Source organism: Leptosomus discolor, chromosome 19, assembly GCF_034619465.1.
Source record: "Leptosomus discolor isolate bLepDis1 chromosome 19, bLepDis1.hap2, whole genome shotgun sequence".
NCBI lineage: Eukaryota > Metazoa > Chordata > Aves > Leptosomiformes > Leptosomidae > Leptosomus > Leptosomus discolor.
In genome coordinates, this window is record NC_141409.1 from 3,264,042 (window position 1) to 3,288,683 (window position 24,642).

Here is a 24,642-nt window from a genome sequence, read left to right on the forward strand (position 1 = left end):
GGGGCTCGGAGGACAGACTCATGTAGACCCTCCAAAGCACACGGGTCACACACTTGTGTCAAAGTACTGCCTTGCCAGGATGCACCTGAGCGTGTCTGATGTGCAGCACCAAACCTTCCTCAGAGGCTGAGTCCTTCTGCATCAGAAGGTGCTATTGGCCCCGAAAGCCACAATGCCAGGAAATCTCCTCCCCCGGCATTATGTACGTATTGAAAAAAAGAAAAATTAACATCGCCATTTGCACACGTAGGCTCCATCGGCAACTTTGATCTTTACCGACCGTTCATAAAACCCTCACGGATGAGCATTTACAATTTAAAAATAAAACACTTTGTTGTTTTTTTTTTTAAAAGAATAATTTCTACATTTCTGTCAGCCAACTAATTTCAATCACAGCATAATCTAAGAATAAAGCAAATTCTAGCCAAGAATGGCTACCATGGGACCCTCAAGAGATCCCTACACCCCAGCTAGGAACCTGTGGTGAACTCCAGTTGATTTTCTTTAGATTGTTTCTCTTTCAGCTTAGGAATGATCCAGTCCTCGTGACGGCTGCACTTCCAGAGAGCGGTGGGGTGGCGAGGCTTCTGGGCAGCATCCAGTGTTAATGGCAGTGCTCCGTGATATCCACAACAACGGCCTTTTTCCAGCTGAAGAAGAAATAGCCTGTCCCTGCCCCTGCCGCCACCGCGATGCAGAGGTACCCGTTGTACGTCATGAAGATGAGCATGAGGAAGTAGCTGACCACGACTTGAATGACGTGCAGCACAGTCTGCAGGAGGTGAGGGAAGCTCAGCATCTGCTGTCTGAGAACACGAAACCCAAAGAACTGTCAGTGTCCACGCGCATCCCCAAAGAGAAAACTGAGCTCCTAGGCTGACAGGATGCCAAGGTGGGCATGGAATGGCAGAGGAGATAACAAAGCAGGCTGGGCATAGGCTGCCGCAGGCATCTGTCACTTGTAACCGTGTTTTTCCCCACAGAGCTGACTGGTAACAAAGCAAGCATGGTACTTGATGGGAGGACAAAACTTTTAGCTGAGATACAGACTTCTACAAGCTTATTTCACCCCCACATTCAATAGGCAGAATGGCTTCTTTTCTGAGTAGAGGCTTCGACTATCTGTCAACAGAAGGATCCTATGTATTTTCTGTCAGGGTTGCTGGCTATAACACCTAAATTCTGTTCCTGGAAACTCCCCAAACATGTTCGTTACTGCTCTGGGAAAAAAACAAGCTTATCTATCTGACCTCTTGCTGCTTTCCTCCTTTTGTGCCCCATCCTAAAGGGTGGCCAAGTGACTCAAGCACAGCATCCTCCAGTGTCATGCAGTGTCCCAATCTGGAGTCAATACACTTTGCTGAGTAATACTGGCTGCGTAAAGTCTTTTCTGTCCCAGTTTTCACCTTTGTCAGCTGCTGAAGAAATCTGTCTTAGAATAAAGTGAAACTCTTACCCAACAGTTTTGTGCGTCTCCATCAAGATAGTGCCATTGGGACCTGGCACTGGCATGGAGTTGTAGCGAATGCTGACCTGGGATTTACGGAGCAGACACTCTCGGGCAATCTTAAGGCCTTCATAAAACATGGCCAGGAAGAAGACAGCCACAAAAGCACCAGCCATTTCTGACAAAAAAAGGAAACGTTATTGTATCTGTGCAACAAAACACGTTTGCTTCAAAACACGTCAGAAGAGACACTGTGTGATTCAAGAACCGCGTCACAGTGGCTGGGCACGGCGTGCACGCACGTACAGATGGTAACTGGATTTCATCCGCGCGCTAGCTGGAATTTCACCCGTGAAGTGAAACCAGCAATCGCTTTTGCTAATAAGACCAGTCAAATTCTCTACTTGTACAAATACCTCCCTTCTTCTTCCATGCCACAGATGCCATTTAAAACAGACTCGACGCAGCATGCCTGCATATTTTTGGCATAAATAGCGAGGTAATTCCTGAAACATTATCAATTGCAAACCTTTTGTGTGGACTGGACAAGACAGTTTTACTAACCTCCAGGAGTATTGATTATAAGTCCAGAAAACAGCAATGGCACATTCTCATAGCTGAAGTGGAAAGTCATTGCCTGCCCAAAACATAAAGAACATCAAGATGAGCCTGAATAGCTCACCCCAAGACGGAGCTCACAACAAGATTTAGCAAAGGTTTCTGTATTATGACAAGAACTTAGATCATTTCAGTTGGTCACCAGATAGACTCAAAGGAACTCTTCAGTAAATCCAGTGTAACACACACAAGCGAGGCATGGCTGAAGATGCTCCAGGCTCCAGTTCCAGTGGGCAGCTCTTTTAGGCAGTGCCCCTGGGCAGAAGGCACTGTCCTTCGCGGTCCCTGCTAAAAGCGCCTTCTCCTTGCTTTTGGATCTCCTTTTCTCCTCAGCAGAAGCAGCCAGGGATTGGGGAGGTCACTGGGGAGGTCACCCGTGCCTCCTCGGGCCTACCCATGGGCCGGGGCACAGGGCACTTTCTTCTCCCCACCTTGACCTTATAGAGGACAAGGGCTTGTACTGTGCCAGCAGACTATTGTCTCCCTACAGAACCTCCTAATATCCTACAGGAAACAGAGGCCTACACACAGGTACAACAGGAGGTGTTCTGTATGAGGCAGGACCACAGCTTCCCTGAGTGAAAATAAGGGCTGCTGAACCTGCATAGAGAATGCTGTGGGGAGACATCAACGATCTCCCGGCCAGCTGGAGTTCATACAATCTTCCCATCCAGGTAAATAATTGCAGTTTAGCATGTCATGACCACAGCTGCACACAGCGTTTTCACGTGTGAAGTACTCACTAAGCTAGAGGAACTTCTCTTTGAACTCCCCTCATTGCTTAATTAAGGTTATTTGTTGAAGATCAGAATTAGGATTAATTTCAGCATCCATAAGAATCAGCAGACATTCGTTACCCCCAGAGCAGAAATTACTATAAATATCTTTCAGAGTACTTCCATTTCTTTAATGAATTTTAACATTTTTACACTTACAAACAAAACCCACACAAACCAAAGAGCATTACAGCCTAGTTCCACAACCCACAGCTGAAACAGAGCCTGTTACTTGGAGTAAGTGAGGAACGGGAATACGCATACATTAAAATGTGTTCAGCCTATTATCTAAGATGCTGTGCTGATTTACTTCCTTCCCTGACAGTTTTATGTGCAAAGTTAATTCATAATCTTGTGTAATTAATCACAGTTTTCACTCGCAGGGTAAGGCAGGGTCCTGTAACTACCCATTGAAAACAAGAGCACCTGACACTTGTAAAGAAATGGCATTTATGAGGAAAGTCAGGGAGCAGAGAACGCAAATACTTTGCTGTTAGATTATATGAAGAGCTTCACAAGGACACCAGTGACAATGCTGGTTCCAACAGCACCACTGGGCATTGTACTGGGCCACGTTCACAATGGGGAAGGCTGTTCTAGTCCTCTCTTCTCCTGCTATGGCACTGTTTACAGTATAAGGAGAAGCAGTGATTCCCGATTCCTTCCTCAGGGCACACAGCTGGCAGGCAAACTTTAACTGAAGGCTTGCAAAACACACTCCTGAGTGTATTCTCACGCGAAAGGGAAATGCATGCTCTCTCCTCTCCTTTCCAAGTTTAACCATAAAGAGCCTTGCTTTATTCTGAAACTCACTCCAAAAGTATTTAGAAAAGGGAGAAAAAGCTGAAAAAGTCCCTAGAACTGGCTACACACAAACACAGATCCTACGGTCATCTCTATGGAAACTCTGGCCAGGATCTCAGCAAAGCTTCAGTGATGCCAGCAGGCACGAGTCTGAACTTGTTTAAATCAAAGTCAGCTAGAGCAGCAGGATTCAGGACCACAGCAGGATTCAGGACCAACGCAGCCCTAACACCAACGTGGCAAAGAGCCCTGGTAGCACTTTGCTCCCCAAACCGAGCGCGTACTTGGAAGTTTAGAAGGAAAAGGGCAGGGAGGTTGGTCGCCGGCAGGTCAGCACGATCCATCATACTAGCGGGCAATCCTCTCAGTGCCAGTTAAGGCTTTTGCTAACACCAACAGCCTGGAGAACTCCATCCATCTCCTTTTCTTGCAGGAAAATGCTCACTTTGCATTTCTGCCTTTAGCTAGCTGGAGAGCAGACACCAGGCTGGCTGCTAGAAAGGTTTTTGCAAGAAAAGACCATTTTGCCAAAGGATCTCCAGCTCTGAAATGCATTTTGTGCTGCGTATCACCTCATAGCACCCCTTCATTCCAGGAGAGCTGCAATGGGGTCTGTCTTTTAACTGGATTGATTCACGCCTTCCAAAGCTAAGTTTAATTTTGGATTCTCAAGAGCATAGTCTTTAAGATGACAAGTTACTCTGAACCACGGACAAGGAAAAGCTCTCTGGTTAATTATGACTTTTCCACTTACCATCATGTGAGATCCATGACCATGTCCTGGGGCTGCCGTTGAGTGCTGATGTTCAGGAGGATGCGTTGTGGGCAACGTGGAGCTGTTCATGTGGTGACTGTGAGGCATCTTTATGACACTGATAGTCGAAAAGGCACGTAGAAAAGTGGGACCCTGAAAAACAAAACCAAATATAAGAAGCAGCACTTCCCTAAACAGATTATGATTTCTCTACTGCTACTGAAAGAGAAAATACTCTAAGTCACTGAGAACTACTGCCTCTGGATAAACTGGAGCATCCTCATGGTCCTGCACTCTGACTACAGAGAACACACAGCAAAGCAAAGCAGGACAATTTAAAGGAGGTGTGTCCCTCTCAGTTTTACATCATTGTATTGCTGCACCATCCTAAACATTCTTGCCGGAAAGGCAGCCTAATCCGATTGAGGTAGAACACGGGGACGAGTGCTTAGCATAAAGGAACAATTTCTTATCTGTGAGAAGACAAAACCCAAGTCTCTTCTCAATTGCAGTCATGCAAGAGGCAAACCCCATTTTAAATTGCATATACTAAAGGATCAGATTACAATATTTCTCTTAATTGACAGTTACGCATTTTATTGGGAACATGTTTAACAAAGAAATTATGTTAGGTGGTACAAGACCTATTACCAGGCAAAGGTCTGCAATAGCCACAGGCAATCCAATTTAATTTCCATGAGCTTTACATTGTCACATCTCCCCTCTAATCACATTACACAAAATGAGAGAAACACTCAAAAGGCTGCCAGTCCAAACCCCTAATCTGGTTACTGCAAATCAGGTATGTCTGGACACACTATGTTAAAAATAAGAGTACACCTCGTGGTTAGATGTGGACATGGCTTCTGCTTCTGCACTCTGCACCCCAGCACAGCTTGGGATAGAACCAGGGACAATTTCTGGTGTGAGACAAAAGGTCACAAACAGCAACAGGAGAGAAAACGAGCTGGGAATACCAGCCAGCCCTGAAATGACAGCATCTGTCTGTGTGACAGGGCCAGGCAAAGGCAAGTCTTGTATAGCGCAGGTGAGACACCACTGAAGGTAAGTGCGCACCGACACTGCTGAACTGGACCCTGTCTGGAATACTGCATACCCTCCCGGTCTAGTCCAGCACTCAAGTAAAGCCAAGTGAAATAAAAACCAAAGTACAGACACTTTGCCAAACTGAAGTTAAAAAAAAAAAAAAAAAAAGAGGAGATGTACGTCCTTCCAGATAAATCATCAGAAGTGTTTACAACTGGGAAAAAAGAGCTTTTTAAGCTAAAAGACAACATGGCGTTTGAACAGATAGGTATGGATGTGTTCTGGTTGCAAAGGGGAACTGAAACTCCAAGAGGTTTCTAAACTGAAACAGCACTAGCAAACAAAACCCCAATGGCAGCAGCTGATGGTGGAGCTGCTTCAGTCTGTGACAGTGACCTTGTAACTCACCCGCGCAGGAACCACCGGTGGCCCAGAACACGACTGCCTGTGCAGCCTTGCTGAGCACCAGTCACCAGTGACAGGGCGTGATCTCAACAGCCTGTGGAGTTAAACTAAAAAGAGCCACGAGAGAAGTTAAAGATTTGGGGAAGATCAAGAAAGTAAGTGAGCAGTGCTGGGGAAGAACTCAAGAGAAAGAACGAATACACCCTGCGAACCTGAAATCAAACCATGCCCGCAAGCGCCTGTGTGCCCCCAGGTCAGCGGGTATAAGCTACACCAGCAACACACAGCTCAGGTATTTTCTGCATCTCTGTGCAGATGAAGTTTGCAGCCAACCTCTTATTGCATCAGACATCTTCACAATCACTCCCCTGAAAGTTAACTTGTACTATAACCTAACGGCACTAGCTAAAGCAGAATGTATTCCCTCTCCATATTTCCGCTAATATTTTGTAGCTCGCTCTGCCTCTGATTTGTGCTTAAATATTAAGACCAGTAAAACAGCTCAGAAAAATGTTCAGGGGGGAGGAAAAAAAAGAGACACACTAATGCAAGAAGCAGCTCACCTGACACAGAAAAGCATTAGCAAAGGATACCTGAAGAACAAATATGTGATTTTCATATAGCACAGTCTTGAAGATCATACTGTTTCAGAGATGAAATGTTCAAGCGCCAGAACTGAAGTCCCAAAATACACACACTTGGGAAAGGAATCCTCTGCCAAGACACACAAACTTCAAATCATCTTTTGCAGCAGGGAAGGAAGAAGAACAGCCAAAGTGCTTTACACCACGGGATCAAAGACGAGCGCGCCACGAGAGGGAAGAAGTAACATCAGAACCTCCCCTCTCCCCCAGCCAAAATCTCGTCTCCTCCCGCTGCTTCTCTCAGTTGACTGATGCACTGCTTGTGCTCTGGATGCAGCATTCTCACTGGTGACTACTGTCCAACTTGATTATTTGCTCATTTTAGGATTTCATGCTCCTGCAGGTTCCAATACGCTCCCCAGAAGCCCTGGCTGTTCACCACGTTAACAACTCCCTTCGTGGTTGGGCTGTGTGCAACTTCTGAATAATTGACCATCCCTGGTCTTCAGAAAGGGAGAAGTAGGGGATGTGTCCCCCAGATATTTACAGTGTGTTAACAAACAACAAGGTCGAGTATTCACAAGTGGCTGCATGTGGACGGGCAGGGTCTCGGTGCAGGTTACGACGAGCATGCGGGATGCCCACCTGCATAGCGCCTTCCCACCCTGCCATACTAGTGGTCCAACACCAAATCCAGCCCCCTGATGCAGTTACCCAGCACTGACGATGTTTTACAAGATCTTGAAAAGAATGGGATATTACGTAGACTAAGAGGGAATAACCTAGACTGAGACACTACAGCTGTCTTTCGTGCTACTAAAGGTAACCAGCACATGGATAAATTTCAGTTTAAACATAAATCACTTCCCATGGAACACCCCAGTACAATCAGTCTCTGAGTTACAACTTAGGAGGTCTCTGCCTGTGCCTTGGTGTAAAAAACAGTATCTAGGGCAGCAGCAGCAACAGGTTAAAGGCTGTGTAATATTTCAAGCTGCAAATCTGTGGTTTGTTTGTGCAGACTCTTTAAGAGACAAGCTGACTGACACGGAGCTGTGTGTATCATGAAAAGAAGGGCACTGTTTTTAACAAGTCTGACCCCATACCTGGGGGAAAATACCCACACACAGAAGTTTCTATTATTGCAAATTCTTTAAATAGGTTTAGTCTTGTACAAACCCAATACTTTGGCAGCAAGTATTTTTGGCTGAATGGGTGACTTGACCTCTTGACTGCTGCCTGCTATACATGTTTGCACAGGGAGAAAGAGAGACACTGGAGCAGACTCCTGAACACACCCTGGAGAGGGGACCTGGAACAGACTGTGGCTGCAGCAGGCTCAGCTATTTTGAAGAATTTGCACACCTGAAAGGCACAGACCTCATGGTGCACCTGCCTCGATGCTGCACTGCTACCAGGGATGCACATTTTTTTTGTACTCTGCAGTAGCCTACTGTGTAAGAAAACAAACAGGGTGGGACAGGAGAGAGGAATGAGGAAATTCTCTCCAGGGCTTGTTTCTTTCCCTCTCAGTGCTGTTACTCACATCAGAGAACCCACAGCCTCCATTTCACAACCCCTCAAATTCTTAAGGAAAACAGCAAGACGCAGAGCTCCATTCAGGACTTCTCTTCCTTTCAGCCATCATCTTGGAGCACGACTGACCTCAGCACATAGGCAGGCTTGGTTCGGATACAGGTTTCCAGCCCTCCGCTGCAATGCCACTTTGGCAGTTCAGCAAACCAAGCTGGTTCAGGGAGATACGCAGCCAGGAGCAGGATCTGACAACAAACTGTTAGCTCAAGTTCAGGATTAGGACTTACTTTCACCTTCCACCAACATTTAACCACTTCTGCCTCATCTCACCCACCAAGAAAGCCACATTCACAACTCCAGGGCACAGCGAAGGGGAGAAAAGACAGGTATTTTACACCAGCGCTCAACAGAAACAATAGGTGAACAAGCTGGACTGGGGAGATGCCAAACACAAAGCAGCCTTCTCAGGCAGGTCTCAGCCATAAGATGACCACCATTATACACAACCCCCACCACAGTTTCCCAGCCTACTGCTTCTGCCCTGTTAATCCAGAATCCTGCCACTCCACAGTAAATCACAGAGATTCTCCTGTGGCACACAGCCTTCCAGAGGGAGATACATCTTTTAATGCAGAAACAGGACAGACTATGGGAAGTCTCTGCCAAGCTCCCAGAAAGTACTTTACAGACCAGCTCGGTCTGAAACACGGTGTGCAAACAGGGCTTCCTCAAAGTCACATTCCGAACGAACGAACTCCCTTTCCAAATCAGAAGTCTAACAGGATTAACAATGGAGCCCTAAATCAATGCCCATTACAGCAGCAAACTCTTCCCTTCAAAACAGTGCCCCATCTTTCCCATGCCAGTTCTGCAAAAGCAAGAAATAAAACTAATTCCACTGGCTCTGCCCCAAAGGACCGGAGCCTCAAGAAACACCGCTCCAGTCTCCTTTACACTAGCTGCTTGTTCAGCAGAGACGGCGCCCGCTGCAGTGCCCGGTGCGCGGCGGCAGCAGGCATGCCAGCCATGCCGCGGGGCTGGCTCCTGCACAGAAGCCTCCAGACTTCTGTCTCGACATGCTGGAGTGAGTCTTACCTAGGGTCTCTCCATCAACGCTTTTGGTAGCAAGAACAGGGGCAGGAGGTCCCTCTCTTCTCCTGAAGAAGTGAAAAAGACTTGGTAAGATTTACTAAGAATTAAAACGAAAGCTCCTGAGAGAAATCCAAGGGAAAAAGATTCAAAACTAGCAAGTTGGAAAGGCAAAGATCTCTTGCTTGCACATCACGTACGTCTCAGTCCTGCATGACACAAAGGAATGCAACATATAAAACACATGAGTAATGGAAAAGGCAACCAAGTTAGCAGTGCTCTACTTACAGCAGCCCAGCTGGCAGACTGTTTGAGCTCCACTGGCTCTGAGCATGTGGTCTCAAGCTCAATCTTTTTTTTTCTTTTTTTTTTTTTAAGTGCTGTAAATGGAGGTGGGAGGGAAAGCAGGGAGTCTGCAGACACTACAGCACTGTTCACTGGCTCTAACCCTGGTCTCCACTGAATGGTCTGAGCTAGTCATCATGAGACTTAAGCACTGCTTCGAGTTTACTCAGTTTCCAGGCAAACTCCCGAACTTTAACTGCTTCCTTTCCAAATGGGTGGACTTGCTGTGACTCCTCCAGGATCCCAGGCTTAGCTCCAGAGCTGCTTAAAGGCACAGCTACCAAAATCTACCTGTTCATACTGTAGGAGTACCCAGAAACAGCAGCCAGAGCCCTCCTGGGTCAAGCTAATGAGACACACCTTAAAGATACGGGGAACAAACAGATCATTCTTCAGTAATGTAATACAACGTGTTTTACACGCACACAGTTGTTCTCCAATGCCAAAATTCCCCTCAGAGCTCTCCCAAGCAGCTCCAGCAACCCAGGCTGGAACTTGGACACACGAGGAGGTACTGTGCTGTGCCCAGCACACCTCATAATTGCACACCTTTGTTTTTCCCTTGCGCAGCTCCTGAAGAAGGTGCTCTTAATGCTATATTAAGAATTTAAGGGATGTTTCCAAGGTCACAGATGATCTGTGGTTTGGCCTGGTACTGCGTCACCACTTTAGAGTCCCAAACAAAAGCCTTTACCAGAAGTTTAAGGCTTCCTAAAAGCGCAACACACTAGAAGGGGTCTGGATAAAGAGCAAGAAAGACAAGGGAACGGCTCGGGAGAGGAGCTGTGATACATTTTGAGGGTTGCGTTCATTTGTGTTTCCTGGGGTTTGTCCATGCCCAGAGGAGCCTGCAAACCAATTCAAGCCAGATTAGTGGGGTCAAGCAGAAAAACACGGTGTGTGACAGAGGGCACATTCTCCCTCTCTACCTGTGAGCGGAAGGGATGCAGCTACACTATTTATACAGATGGGTTTCAGAAGCTTTTGAAGGAGGAAGGCAGGTACTCTGGAGGATGTCCAGCTTGAGATGCCAGAGGGTGGAGTGCAGCAAGTGGAGAATGATGGGCAAAAAAAGAGCTGAGCAGGAATACAGACAACATCCTGTGTTCTGCTTCAAAAGGGGACGATGGCTGGGCAGACTGTGACATGCAGAGATGGATGGGATGTTAGAAGGCAGACGCAGCCAAGCTGGTAGCACGTAGAGATCAGCTCTTCGGTAGCTATCACATACAATGCAAGCAGAAGAATGGGCTCTTAAAAACAACCTCCAGGGCTGTTAGTTATCAGGAGGGGTGAAGGCCACACGGGAGAGCTGATCCTCTGTCGTCACCTCTGTCGAGGATCCCAGGCTGGAACCATTACGGCATGGTCGTGGATGCTGAAGGTGACGGCAGAGAACACGGCACATCAAAACCGCTCCGCTGCTCGTGAGCCATGCCCATGACTGGTGGTATTTGCTCAGGCTGAGACAGACCCTTTCTTAGGGTGACCCTGACAAACCCTAGGGGCAGGATATGGGGAGTCAGTAGAGCAAAGCCTCATGTCACCCACGCAGTGAGGTTTGGGGGTGAAGGATTAAGCCAGAGTTCAGTTGAGGTTATCTACAGCACAGCCAGATCACACGGTTGGGGCCAATAATCACATTCTGCAAGTACCCGCCCCTTCCTGAGTGCCTGGGGGAACTCACGGGGGTGGGGTGGGGGTGGGGGGTGGTCTGCGGGTCTTTGCAAAGATCACAAGAGATCTCTGCCAAATGGAGTCATTTTGCTGCTTTCTCACACTTATCCAAGCTGCAAATCTCTATCCTCCAGGGCTCCTGGCTGCCACCAACCACTGTTCCTGGCTTATTTCATTCTTGCCAAATCCTTGTTTCTTTCCCACATTCCACACTTGTACCAACACACGTTTGTCCCTCTCATTATAGGGCTGCTCTGTCCCCAAGAGACAGGCTGCACCCTCCACACATAACTATCACATAGCATGCATGGACAACGGACATAGCAAAACAAAACAAACCAAAAAGTGGTCCCACTGCAGACTATGGATTCCAGTTGAGATGCTGGCTCACACAGGCTTCCTGGAGCTGTGCATTATTTGGCAGCTTGGTGCATTAATCAACTTTTAATTAAAATGAAGATTAAAAGAAGCTGATAAAGTATCAGCATTGGTTCAACCCTTAAGGTCCTGCTCTTTGCTTTGAACCAGCTATACAAGTAAGGCAAAGCTGGTCGCACTCACTTAGCACAATCCTCATTACCAGAGGAGGAGGCAGAGCTCTTCCTCTCAGCATGGCTACAATCACAGCGCTTTGATGGAGTTTATTTTCATAGCAAACTTGTCTGGTCACCTTCTGTTAGAGACCCTGCTTGATCTGCTTCCCTAGAAGGGGACAGTCATTCCTAATCTTCCAGCTTCTGCAGACTCCTCAGGAAACCTCTAAATCTTTGAACAAGAGAAAAAAAAACCCCAACAACTAAGGACAGACTGTTCTTTACAGGACAATGCACTGAACTTCATGAAGCAGAGCACCACGCCAGCCCATGTCACTACTAATGAACCCAATGAAGTGAAAGGTTGCAGAAAACAATCCTGCAGAGCAGAAAACCTAAGACTGATAACATCAGAGGGAAGGCTGAGAAATGCTGGCAACAGATATGTACAGATGGAGAAAATAATGGTGATTTAGGTAGGCTAAGCAACAGACAGACTCCTCTCTGGACAAGCTTTTTGCTCAGCCATACTGAAACTACAGGAAGATGGGAAAGCAATAAATGAAGGGTACTCCGAGAAGCATGGCAAAGCTGGAGTCCTTGCCAATGTTCTCCTGGCTGTGACCTCATTTCTGCTAGAGAAGGTTGACACTTACAGCCCAGGTTCAAGGACCAGGAACGCACACAAAGCTTTGCATCGAGATCCAAGAGCGATCCTCTACCTCTCACAAAGGGTCTCAAACTCCATCAAGCTACAACCTAGCAGTTAAGACGAGATGATTGTTGTAGGTCCCTTCCAACTTAACGATCCGATCCTATCCTATTCTGTTCCATCCTATTCTGTTCTACAACAGCTCCTCTGCATGTGCTAGCCACCTCTCCATCCTTGCCCCAGTAGAGCAGCCAAGATTACTTCCACAATGACCACATTGACCTTTAGCAAGAGGTGACAGATCAATGCTTTTGCTCCTTGGTTTGTCTCTTTTTCTCACAACTTCTAGGTCAGCAATGCAGGGGGTACTACAGCAGCACAGGAATCGGCAGAAACTCCCCTCATCTACATGGGAATCCTGGACACATTCCTACACAGTCTAGTGAGCATTAAGTTTTCCTTTGAAAGAAGAACTGCCATCTTAAGAGACTGATCCATGCCTCCAACTGTTGGGCCAAATCTTGGGGTCACCACCTATACAAGCTCTCCAGGCTGCCCCACTCTTGGCAGGACATGAGACAATTAACACCACCTCTTCAGCACAGCAGCAACAAGCTGCTTCTTACCATCCCCTATACAGTGCTAAAGGTGAAAACATTTTTGAAGGTGCACAACAGGCTTTTGGGCTCAGAATACAGCAGTGGGCACACCTGACTAGATCATTTTCATCCTATTGCAAACACAACGCAGCCCTTGCCCTGACAAATGGCAAACAGTAGGAAGGGCCTGACAGTAGGACTGACATGGGAATTGGATCTGGCAGCTCCTGTGAACACCACAGGCTACAGGCTTGTAAAATGCAGCCTGAGGCTCGTCTGTTTTGCAGACATCGCTGAGCACACACCTGTCACAGAAGTGCGGCTCAAGGGAGTTATCTCTGGGTGATGGGCAGATGCTGAAAGCTGTCATGAGGCAGAAGATGGTTGGTGAACTGTGCGTGCGTGGCTCTTGTCCACACAAAGGACAGCCAGGCAGGACGCAGCCAAAAAGTTTGGGAGAAACAGAAGTCAGAAATTACGTGAACTGAAGTATGCTACTACACCAGTGATCACCTGCTACCGTCCTGACAAAACCCAAGTACTTTCAGCCCCAGTGAGCCCAAATTAACCTGAAGTCCCCAGCGGGACACTTTCAAAGGATCTGAGCGTATTCCACCCTTGGCCATCTTTGACAACCCCAGACAGAGAGACTATTATAAGCTGAGCAAATCAAAAGTGCAGTTCAGGGAATGAAGCACAGCTCGCTCGGCCCAGAGCTGTCCACCCACTGACCAGAAGCAGAAGGTCAGGAACAGACATGTCAACCACAGGTTGGGTTTTTTTACTGCTAACAAATGCCAGTAAACTCTACAGTCAGCATTCAGAAAGGTGAGATGCTACCTCAGCAGACAGTGAACCTGAACAGTGACAAAGGTGGTACCAAGTAACAGCCAATTAGGATCTCTTCAACAGTTCAAAGTTTGCCTGTTCATCTCCAAGTGTCACAAAACTTTCCCCTTTTTCATGTTACTGCTCCAGCTCCACAGAATTGCACCCAACTCCAGCCGACTCTCCTGGCTGGGCACAGAAAACAAGGAAATGGAACTGTCATATCGGGTGCCAAAGGCAGAGCAGATTAGTTCCACAACAGGCCTCTGACTTCTGCCCTCAGAAGGAGCAACCTGCCATGCTCAAGCCCATCATAAACACAATTTCTTCCATTCTGTACATGTGCAGTATTTCCCTCCTCCTTGTTTTCCTTTCTCTATTTCCCCCACCACTAGCCTTTCGGATCCGATATTTGCTCCGCACTGCTTATTGTTCTCCTTCCTGCCTAGCCAGATGAGGAAGCCATCCCCCTTCCTGACACCCAAGAGTACAAAAGTTTCTGGGGAGCAACAGAACTGCAAGACCTAAAGAGTGAATGCCAGTCCCACAGCTCCCAAAGCATAGAAGATGCCACAGAAAAGCTGACTCAAGCACTCACCTGGAGAGAAAAGCATGGCATTAGATGCCAGAACTGACAGAGGATGCTACAATTTCTTTAGAAAACATCCACACTAAAGGGCTCCTACGAAAGCGTGTCAGACACCAAAATTCCTTATAGCCAACGCCAGCATGAATTCAGAGCTAGTGCTAACAAGTTTCCATCAAAGGCAATTCCCAGGAGGCACCTACAGAAGAACCTCTTCAGCACTCCTTGTGCACGTCAAAGCCTTCTGAAGCAATTACCCCAGGATCGCGGTCTGGCAGGCCGCTTTATCATACCTCCATCTCTCTCCCTCAGCGCATCAAGGGTACGTAACAGCAACGCAGTAATGTACCCATGTCACAAAATATCCACTAGTCAGCACCTGGGGAGGAGAAACGTGAAGGCTTCCTCTTCTCCCCAGTGACTATGCTCTGTTTTAAGCAGAGATAAGGCAGAATGGCTAAAATCCCAGTGGCTTAACATGCCTTGTTGGGATGCCGGAATAACTGCGTGCAGTCTGCTTACTGTGCACGACAGTTCGGTCGGAAACCACCCTAAGACCCTCTCGCTAAAAACCACTTAGGGCTCACTTGTCAGCTGAAGAAAGCTGCCCTTCTTACTGGTGGAGAGAAACGGGACAGCAGCAGGAAAGAGGAGACAGAAAGGAAGTGCCATGTGACCCATATTTTCCAAGAATACATAACTTCTTGAATAAAGAGATAATTTCCTTATTCTCTGTGGTGGTTTCTGCAGAGATGTCACACAACCAAGCACAAGAACGGTGACCAGGGAGATGTGATCTATATGGCCAGAGAGCAGGAAACATCCTGCTGCCTCAGGCCATACGCTGAGGAACAAGTGGGACAGTCTTGAGCCTTGCAATGCTCTTCAAAACCTTTAATCTAAAAAAATTAATATTTGGAACCGTATCTCTGACAACTTCTGCCTCCCTAGAAAACTCAGGCCTAGTGAAGAATTTCTCTTCCTATTTTATTTGCCCTAACCAAGAACAGCTTCTAGCATGCATTTTTCTACCCACAACAGACTTTTTTTAAACAAAGGGAAGACTCAAAAAGGAAAAAACTTTTTGTGCACAAGCGTCGCCATCACCCTCACTAACACATCACCCAGATTCCTGCAGGCTCACGCAACCCGCACCACTGGTATGCAAGATAAGCAGCCGGCCTGTCTCACACCAAAAGGATGTCTCTGTCCAGAGGGCAAGGAGTGATGTTATTGTGACTATTCAGTGGCCACATGCAGAAGCATCGAATCTGTAAGGAATACCAGACATGTCAAAATGTGAGACAGGGTACTCCTTGGAAGTTAATACCTGACAAACCATTGCTACATGGTTTGCTGAAGTAGGAAGGACACACACCAGGCTAAACAGTATAAACAGCTCTGACCAGATTTACCTAAAACGGTGTTTTCTAGCCTTAAGCCCTGTAAGACTGTTAGATAATCTCAGGAGACACCAAATGAAACCAGGAGTCAGCGAGTGCATTCCCAAGTAAGCAAGCAAAAGCTTCCTCGGCTGCAAAAATGCAATGTGACTCAATGTGCCCTAAAAGTGCATTACTTGGCTTTTAATGCAGGCGCAAGATTACAGATGCTATCTAGCAACATCATAAATACCTTTGTCTCGTGTAGATAAATCTAATGCTGAGGGTAATAAAATGGATGGCATCGGTTTATTACAGGCGTCATAAAAGGGAGCCTAAAGTCCATCACCACAGGTGATTCGGAAGACTCACAGAAGATTCCCAGATCTGACCCTACTTGCCCTTGTTCCACATGTCACCGCAGGAGGACTTGCAGTTAAGGTTTTCAGTCACAGAACTGCTGAGGTTTAGGAGACCTCCCGAGATCATCTAGTCCAACTTCCCTGCTCAGGCAGGCTCAGCTGGAGCAGGCTGCCCAGTCAGCACCCCACCAGCTCCCGAGCATGACGACTGCACACGTAGTTCGATAACCTGCACACGGCAAGGACTTAGCAGCTCTTGCAGAGATGGCGAGGAGCTGCTCTGCGCTCTGGAAAGCAAAGCCATCATTCATGGACACAGACACAGACCCTGCCGTTGAACCAGAAGGCTCCTGTTCTTGAACATCCTGTGAATCTTCTGGCAGAGAACTCTTCCCTCCAGTGAACTCGGGCAAAGCCTGAGGCACTGCAGGCCGGTGGTAACAAGGGCAGTTTTAAGTTAATGGATCAGCTGATAACAACCTAGCCACTTACACAGACCTGCACATGGGGAAAATAAGCGCATTCTTCCCCTCTGGCTGTTTTTCAACATCATAGGCAGACTTAGCCCAGAAAAGGCAACATTTGTACAAGTTGTGAACGGGCTTTCAGGTATGTTTTGAGAATCTGGACAAGAAAACCACCCTCCAGAACTCCTTGTTAATTAGGTTTTAGGAATCCATTCCACACATATGATAGGAGACATATTGGTTTAAGCAATTTATGTATGTTCCTCCACTTCCAGTACTGCCACACATTCAGCACAAAGAAACACCTGCATTGTGCATCAGCTTCCACCACATGTGAAAGCTTCCTTGAATAACAATCCCAGGAGCACACTTCACTCCTTTCTTTTCACATTTAAATAGTTGTTTGTCTACAATTACTCCTTAGATGTGTGTCCATGTGCAGACGCAGCACTTGAAGGTGGCCACTCAACCACTCACCTTCCCTGGAGCTGTCACGTTCCAGCCTGTGCCAGACATTGCCGCAACAGCCACGCGTGGTTGATGTCAGCTCCTATAGGAATACACTGCGACTTCCAACTCCTACCCTGGCGTGTCAGGGTCACCTTTTAAATGCAGGCTTTTCACTAAAGACCTAATAGTTTGCAAGACTGACTTTTAGAAAAATACTTATGTTTTTCCTGCTTGCAGAAGGGAAATGAATGCAGGTTCATTTCATTTTGCAGCACCGTCTATGACTCTCCCTCAAAACAAAAGCTTGTTCTACCACAGCCAAGAATCAAATTCTTTTGTGCTTCAATTGTTCAAAACACCTTTTGTTTTGAGAAGCCCGAAGCTGTTTCAGGGAGAAATGCAAGGCAGAACACAGGTCAGCAGCAGCAAAATCCATTCCACTGTGTCTTTTATTAAGCCGAGGAAGTTGATCTCTATTTCGGCAGATGGTTAAGACCAAAATACACATCACCAGAGGCACTTGCCTGCTCTTGCTCCGTGATGTCGGTGAACAGCAAGAGGATGGAACATGTGACACCTAAATAGCTTCCAGGTAGTAACGCCAAGAGCGGGAAGAGTTCAGAGAACAAATTCATAGCCCTAGTCCGTGGAACAGAGCACCTCTACTTTTCACTTTTGGAAATGCAAAAATACAATCCCACCTTCACACTTCGGCAACTCAGCAAGGTAGAAGATCTCCTGTGATATTGAGAAGCGAGAAAGGGTAATTGAATCAAATCCTTCCTCTGGGAAGGAACTTGCCTTTGGAAGAACCTTGGCCTCATGACACTCTTCTGACAGGACAACCTCTAGGGCATGGAAAGCCAGAACAAATAGCGATCAACACATTTTTTATTTTAGTCAGGAGTGACAGTAAACCACCCCAAGTAAAAGCTTTGAACACTGCCTTTTTCATCTAGCTTTCAAACCCTTGGACTGCCATAGAGCAGCTAATCCAAAGCAGAAATGATTCATAGCTAAAAAAAGCTGAGTACTTACTATTCCAGAGACAGGTTTTCCATCTACTGCCTCCAGGAGAGCAGCCTTCTCCAAACAGACAAGTCTGAGACAGATCGAAGTTTCTGAACTTTCAGATAATGCTGACAAGCAGAACGCCTATCATTATCTATATCAAAGGCTAATCATTAACTACTGCTCGGATTTAGCCATGATCACTTTTACTCCGCTTTAAGCCCATTTATGGCCTGACCGGCAGCCTATCTCAAACCAGACCCATGACTTGCAGTACGGTCAGTGGGAAATAAGTATATGCAGCTCCCAGCTCTGCACAATGGGGTCAGGGCTGCAGCAGAAGGGATTTCTGCTACGCTCTACTCAGGGTGAAACCATCCCTCACAAAATATTGACAATCCCTATTGTTACAGCCAAAGATTTCATATGACCCAAGATAAATATTTACTGCTCGGATTATGCGGCCCACTGAAGGCATAAGCCAACCACGTTAGGACCAGGCCAAGGGCTGGGATGCTCACATAAAGACCCACGTAACAGAGAAAGTAACTCCCAAGTCGTCCTCACAAGATCTTTGCAAAAATTCAAAGAAATTTTAGAGCTCCCTGACCAGACTAAATGTGTTGCAGAGATTACTTTCAAACACATTACACAAAACACATTTCAAACATTAATTTTTCTGTCAGAGAAATTAGCATTTTGCTTGCTTTTGGAAACTGTAACAAAGCAAGCTTAGTTTCTTTTAGTATCTACCCCACAATGAAGAAACGCAATGCTTTCAAAGCCACACGCCAGTTTTTAGGAGGGGAGCGGTAAAAAATAACAAGGCAGATGTATCATAAATTGTGCAGAAATTCTTCAACAACATGCACAAGACAAATCCTGTCAGGGCAGCTGGCTCTGACCTCTCTGATCAGAAAGCTGGCATCAGCAATTGCTATGGAAGAAAAAATGTGACAAAAGAAGTGCAAGAAGTACAGCTGTACTGTGCAACACAAGTGTCCTTATCGCAGGGGCAGTGGTTTCAAAGCCGTGCTGCTGCCAAAAGGTTGTTTAAACTACTCTGTCTTACCAAAGAAGTAAAACAGTCAGAACAAAGTATTAGGCTTTACTATCTGTATAGCAGGATATCCTATAGACACTACTCTGTTTATGCCTTGTATGAAGAGAGCGGCACAAAATTGGCGTTATAAGTCCAACCAAACCTGTAGCAGGAACACAGGAGCAGCTGCAGAACTCCCAACTATCTTTTTTTAAAACTGTTTAGGCTGCAGTTTGACAGTACCTGTAACATACTCCTCCAGCACACTTCAGTCTCACCTGCCACCACCTTAAACACTAAGGTTCAGTAGGTCATTGTGAGATAATATCTCATCCCAAGTTAATGGAGGGCACCAAAGCCAATAGTAACTTGATTCGTTTTAAGCTCTCCTGACAGAGAACCCAGAAACCAGGACTCAGTCTCGTGTCAAATCCATTAGACCACGAGCTCAGACACACAAGGAGACCATAAAAGAGGCAACTGAGAAAAACCAGACCAACGCTGTGGGTTGCATTTTACTTCCACAGTATTCCAAGGCTGGGTGTGTTCCTCAGGAGCCTGTGCTGCTACTTCCCTTATCACTTTGATGTCCAAGGGTTGACTGACCACAGCGGAAACACACGTGGTACCTCGCTGCCCTCCCACGGAGCCCTACGCTGACTGCAGCCGCTGCGGTCACTTCCCGACGGCGGGAGGAGAATGAACTGGGATCGTCGGCTGCCTGCTGGGAGCACTGGCTTTGAGTCTGCTCCACGTTTGTTAGTGTTTTTCTTTCCCAAGTAAAGGATGCAGGCTTGAAAATGCAGTCAAGCTGTGACAATACGTTGTCAAGTCTCTGTAGCCCAACACCTTTCAGAGCAGGAAAAGTTCAGTGAGGGAGCAACCAACTAATCGGATCCCTGGCTCTCAGTGCAGCCTCCGTCCAGACACAACATGGAGGAACCCAGCCAGGAGCTGCAGGGAGCTGCTGAGCCGCACAGCACGCTGAGGCCAGGCTCTCAGCCGACACCAGGACAGCGCCGAGCCGCTCCGGTTTTCCCACACGGAGTACATTCACCATTTGGAAGAAGTCAGGCAAGGAACAGGTTGGGTCACAGGGACAGCATCTCTGTAAGGAGGCTGAAGCCTTTCAAATAGCTGCTTTTCCAAGCTCACAAAGGAGCAGGTGAGCCGGCTGGCCAACAAGCATTAACTTGAAAGCTCAGGAAGTGCACTGCATCTTGGAGGTGGCCTGAGAGTACTTTTTAATCCTACAAATCCAAGTCCAATTAAATTATCTCTAATGTGAAAAAAAGCCTGGAAGTGTATTTACCATACACACCCCTTCCCTCAAGAAGAGACACATTAAGTGTTTAAAAGAGAAAAAAAGCCAAGACTGTCAGGGCTTCTCTTATCCAGGTTAGCCAAAAGATCAGCTAAATATATCCCAAAGCTCATATTCCAACCTTCATCAGAGGAATGAGATTTGAATCCTCGATAACTAATGAGCATGTGTGGGAAAGCAAGGCTTTGTTAAGCAGACCTCACAAAGTCTCAGGAGAGAATTTGGTGCACTCGCTGTTAGTTTCATGGCAAAACTGCTGCATTCTTTTCCTAGTTTTCTCCCAGCTTCTCGGGCTTGGTACCAGGATGTGCTGAGCACCCAGTGAGAACAGAAGATGCTCAATCACTTACAACATTTTGGCCCATGACCTGGAGCTACCATGGTCCACTGGACTAATTTAGATCAACATTGGAGTGAACAGATCAGATGCATGTACAACTTTTTAAGCAGATTATAAATGACATTCACATCTGCGGTACAACGACGGCTGTGGGATTTTCCAATATTACATACGTGCAGCATGGAAGAGCAAAAAGAAAACGTTAAAGCATTCTCAACACAAGCCACCAGCCTAGCTAGCAATCGCAGTTGTTCAAGTGCCACTGGAAATCAACAGGACCCTTGCAGATATGAACTGGTAAGACAGAGGGAAGAAAAGACATTGCGAAACCTATGTTGGGAAGATGACACCGAAGATTGTAGCAACAAAGAAGGACAAAAAGGTGGTAGTTCATCACAGCCTCCTGCTTCTAGATTGGGTTCGAAACCAGAGAAGTCTAATTCCAGGACCAACAAATGAAAGATTTTAGAAAGTCAATTGTAGTGCAGCAAAATACGAGTTTAATCTGTTTACAACAACTAGTCCCATTATTATCTGCATTAGCAGATTCCAGCTTTCAGCTGAAAAAAAAGGTTAATGAAAATATCATCGGTCTCAAGTCCCCTGGGACATGATTTGGACCATTTCCAGGAAATCAGATCGAAACAAAAGGCCATTGGGTGGATCAACTATGATTGGATTTCCCAGAGAAAAGCAACACAAACTAGATTTGAGTCTTTTTCACCCCTCAGAAAAGATTGCCAAGACTCCCAGTGATTTCCTGGTGGACTTTTGGCAAAGTTCACGCTGGCAGCCTGCTTCAGCTCAGCTTCCCAAAGCTCTAATGCAGATTACCGCGAACTGTCAGGGTGACCTTCAGCCAAGTGTGGAGAAGGCAGGTCTGCAGAGGCATGAAATCTTCCTGTTGGGTAGAAGGGTCTTTATAGCAAATACAGAAATCAAAAAGGAAAGGAGAAAGTAATACATTTTAGTTCAAAGAACAAGAAGTTCTGTCTTCTCTCTGACCTAATGTCTGGCTGGAAAACAAGACAGCTGACAGGAAGCTCCTTAGGGCCCGACTCGAAACTCAGTGTGAATACGTTAGATCTTCCCATCTATTTGCACCAGATGACTGCTAAAGATCAGTGTTCTCAATGCCTTCCCTTCTCCATCAGTTGTTTGGGGATGGCGTGTCTCACTAATCCAAAACTTGTTTCAAGTGACACTGTAAAGGGCTAAGTGAGAGAAGAATCCTCCCAAAGTTCTTCTCTAAAAAGGAAAAAAAAAAAAAAAAGGAAACACAAACAAACCTTCTTGTCCTTGCGCAAGTCAGAGTACGTGGCAGGCACTATACCTCTAAAGCAAAAAAGCAAGCATGCCAAAGTGACTTGGAAAGCTTATTTCATTCCTCCTCTTTACTGGCAGATACTATTCTAATTCTCAGCCTAGTTAAAAAGCTGCTTTAGATTAGAAACCCGATATGAAATTAGAATAATTCTCTGTAACTTCCAACAAGCAGCAAAATCTCAGCAGAAAACAGCCCAGCAAAATTTCTCAGTTCTCAAGACAAAGTTGTGTGGGAGCCCACAACTCCTGCCAGTTTTAGTCTTTTCAGTCTTTTTTTTTCCTGAGAGGGGAGTGGAAGAAGAAAAAAACCTGCTTACTGCAAAAATTTTTGTGTCCGTAGCAAAAGTAATCACTTCAGTTTTGCATGGTGCAGCAGGGCAGCCATAGACAGCTTCACCAACACATCCACAGTTATGAAACCACTTAAATAGCAAGATTTACACGTTATTTCCAGTGCCCCCTTTTTAATGAAGGATGGGAAAAAAAGTAATGCACAATCCAAAGCTTGATGAAAGCCTCAGGAAATATTACATCATAAATTATATGAATTGGGACCATTAAGTTGAACACTAACTTACTCTATAAGATCACACAGTTACTCACGAAAAATCCTGCAACAGCATTATTTACGTCAGGCTCAAGCAGAGGCAAGTTAAGATCAAACGGATTAAAAGTAAATTTAATAAATACTTGTGAAGAGAGTTTAATCACAAAAAGCCATACTATTAACTGTTCCGAAGCTCGGAATTTGAGCACAAACAGGAAAAATCGGTCTATGACTGAGAACTCGCATGGAGCCACAAGCCCAGCGCAAACTCAAACGCAGAAGAGGGCTGTGAACAAGGCTTAAACAAAGAAAACGACAGGTGCCATGGTGCTGCAGGACATGCTCCTATCAGCTCCTCACCCACTTCACTGACACCAAGACTTGCCAGGTGCTGTGGGAAAGCACCTCGGGTTCTCAGCTAAGAGGTTGCTCACAGGGCAGGAATCCTTGATCGTACCAGAACTGTTAAGTTTTCACTTTCAAGTTAAACTTTGTACTAAAAAAATAAAGGAAAAAGCTGGGTACAGACATAACTTTACCTGTACCTAAAAAACCTAAATTCAAGGGCAACACTAGGGCTTAGCCACATAGGTGTTCACCGTCTAAAAAAAACCCAAAATCTACCTTGACTGCCAACTTGGTAGAAATACAGAAGTAGGCAAAGCAACAAACTATCTCTTCATCTAAAGAACGCAGGAACCACATCTCCTATTTGAAGTTTATGTCCACCTGCCACGTCAAGATAGGAACAACCTGCCCCCATCAGGAATTTGCATCCAATTTTTGTACAACTGTCGTGCGTTCACATGCATTGGTTCCAATTTTAACAGAAATAAGGCTTTTGACCCTTTGCAGCTTTCATCCTAAAATAATTACACATTCCACAATAAAAAGCTACCTTTTCCTAAAAAGTCTTTTCCCTTTAGAAGTGAAATCACTGATATCTCAATCATGCTGTATTCTCAGTGCAATAAAACCCCCAAAGCACTGCAAACACAGTGCCACAGCGGACCTCGAAACTTCATGCTCAGGCTCAAACGTCCTAACAGTAACTATTATTACAAATTTCCACCAGTGCCAGAAAATATTCAAAGCCAGGAAATTATTCAATTCTTATTGCCATTTTGCTCTCCCCTGCATTCAGTTTCGCTGCATTTCAAAATCTGAAAATGCTGAATTTAAAGACACAGCAGCGGATCTCACAAAGCACCCTGAGATAGCAGCTTTTGAAGAGGGGAAAAAAACCCACCACGAGAGGTGTATTTCTCGAGCTACAAGGCAAAGGTGGAAAATTGCTTAACGAGGGCCAGCCCGGGTGTTTTTAAAACCAAGAAGCCATTCTCAGGCTAAGAAGAAAGCGCATTACGCAGCAGTTGTCGCCCCTCGGTAAATCAGAGGCGTGAGAACCACGTTCGGAGCAAAGCAGAGCCCAGCGCGTCCCTCACCCTCCCGGCACCGCGGGTTGCGATGAAAACTCCCTTCGGCAAAGCCAAACCTGGAGACACCCGGTCACCGCTCTCCCCTCCCCCCCACCCCCCCGGGGCTCCCCTCGGCTGTGAGGCAGAACCCGGAGGCCCGAAGCGCGGAGAGACGCCCCGCAGCCAGGGCAGCAGCCGGCGGGGCCGGGCGCCCAGCTGTCACCTTGCGAACGAACTCGCTTCCGCTCGCAAGGCCCCGCCGAGAGCCTCTCCCCGCGCCCCGGGGAGCCGCTGCGGGGCTGCTTCCCGCACGGCCACCGGCCTCCCCTCTGCACCTCAGCCAGCTCGGCGGGCTGCGCCCCGGAAAGGCCCCGCCGAGGCCGCGGCCCGGCCCGGGGCTGCCTGCCCCCCTCAGAGCACCCCCGCGGTGCCCCACAGGCCGCCCCAAACCTGCCGCCGCCGCCGCCGCCGCCTCACGCCCGGCCCGGGGTCGCCGCGTCCCGCCAAGGGGAGAGACCCCTCAGGCCGGGGGGGGGGGGGGGGGGGGGGGGGGGGCGCGAGCCCACCCTGACCCCTCACGTCACTCACCGCGCGACCGCCACGAGACCGCGGTCCCTCTGCCCCGCCAACCCCGCGCTCTCAGCCCCGCCCCCTCCGACGTGCCCGCTAAGCCCCGCCCCGCCCCGCCCCTCC

General features: G+C 47.0%; 1 protein-coding gene across 3 annotated transcripts; it reads right to left on the reverse strand.

Annotated features, from left to right (window-relative positions):
• Positions 1 to 450: 450 nt before the first annotated feature.
• On the reverse strand, positions 451 to 24,559 carry SLC31A1 (solute carrier family 31 member 1). Of its 3 annotated transcripts, none has more exons than XM_086475659.1 (5): positions 24,538 to 24,559; positions 4,400 to 4,552; positions 2,012 to 2,084; positions 1,457 to 1,625; positions 451 to 806 (listed from the first exon to the last, which is right to left on the reverse strand). In XM_086475659.1, exons 2-5 carry the CDS (start codon positions 4,505 to 4,507, stop codon positions 605 to 607), a joined length of 552 nt encoding a protein of 183 aa, XP_086331785.1. In that variant the 5' UTR covers positions 4,508 to 4,552; positions 24,538 to 24,559; the 3' UTR covers positions 451 to 604. The 3 variants fall into 3 exon arrangements, with proteins under 3 accessions (XP_086331785.1, XP_086331786.1, XP_086331787.1); XM_086475660.1 differs by lacking the exon at positions 24,538 to 24,559 and adding an exon at positions 6,445 to 6,461; XM_086475661.1 differs by lacking the exon at positions 24,538 to 24,559 and adding an exon at positions 3,393 to 3,394 and having other exon boundaries at positions 4,396 to 4,552.
• Positions 24,560 to 24,642: the final 83 nt, after the last annotated feature.

What these genes read in the sequence shown, in the direction of transcription:
- SLC31A1 (XM_086475661.1), bottom strand. Translation starts at nt 4,507, where the DNA reads ATGCCTCACAGTCACCACATGAACAGCTCCACGTTGCCCACAACGCAT. An exon ending in TATAATCAATACTCCTGGAG is followed by an intron (nt 1,626 to 2,011) that starts GTTAGTAAAACT and finishes TTTTTTTGTCAG; the next exon opens with AAATGGCTGGTGCTTTTGTG. An exon ending in GAGACGCACAAAACTGTTGG is followed by an intron (nt 807 to 1,456) that starts GTAAGAGTTTCA and finishes TCGTGTTCTCAG; the next exon opens with ACAGCAGATGCTGAGCTTCC.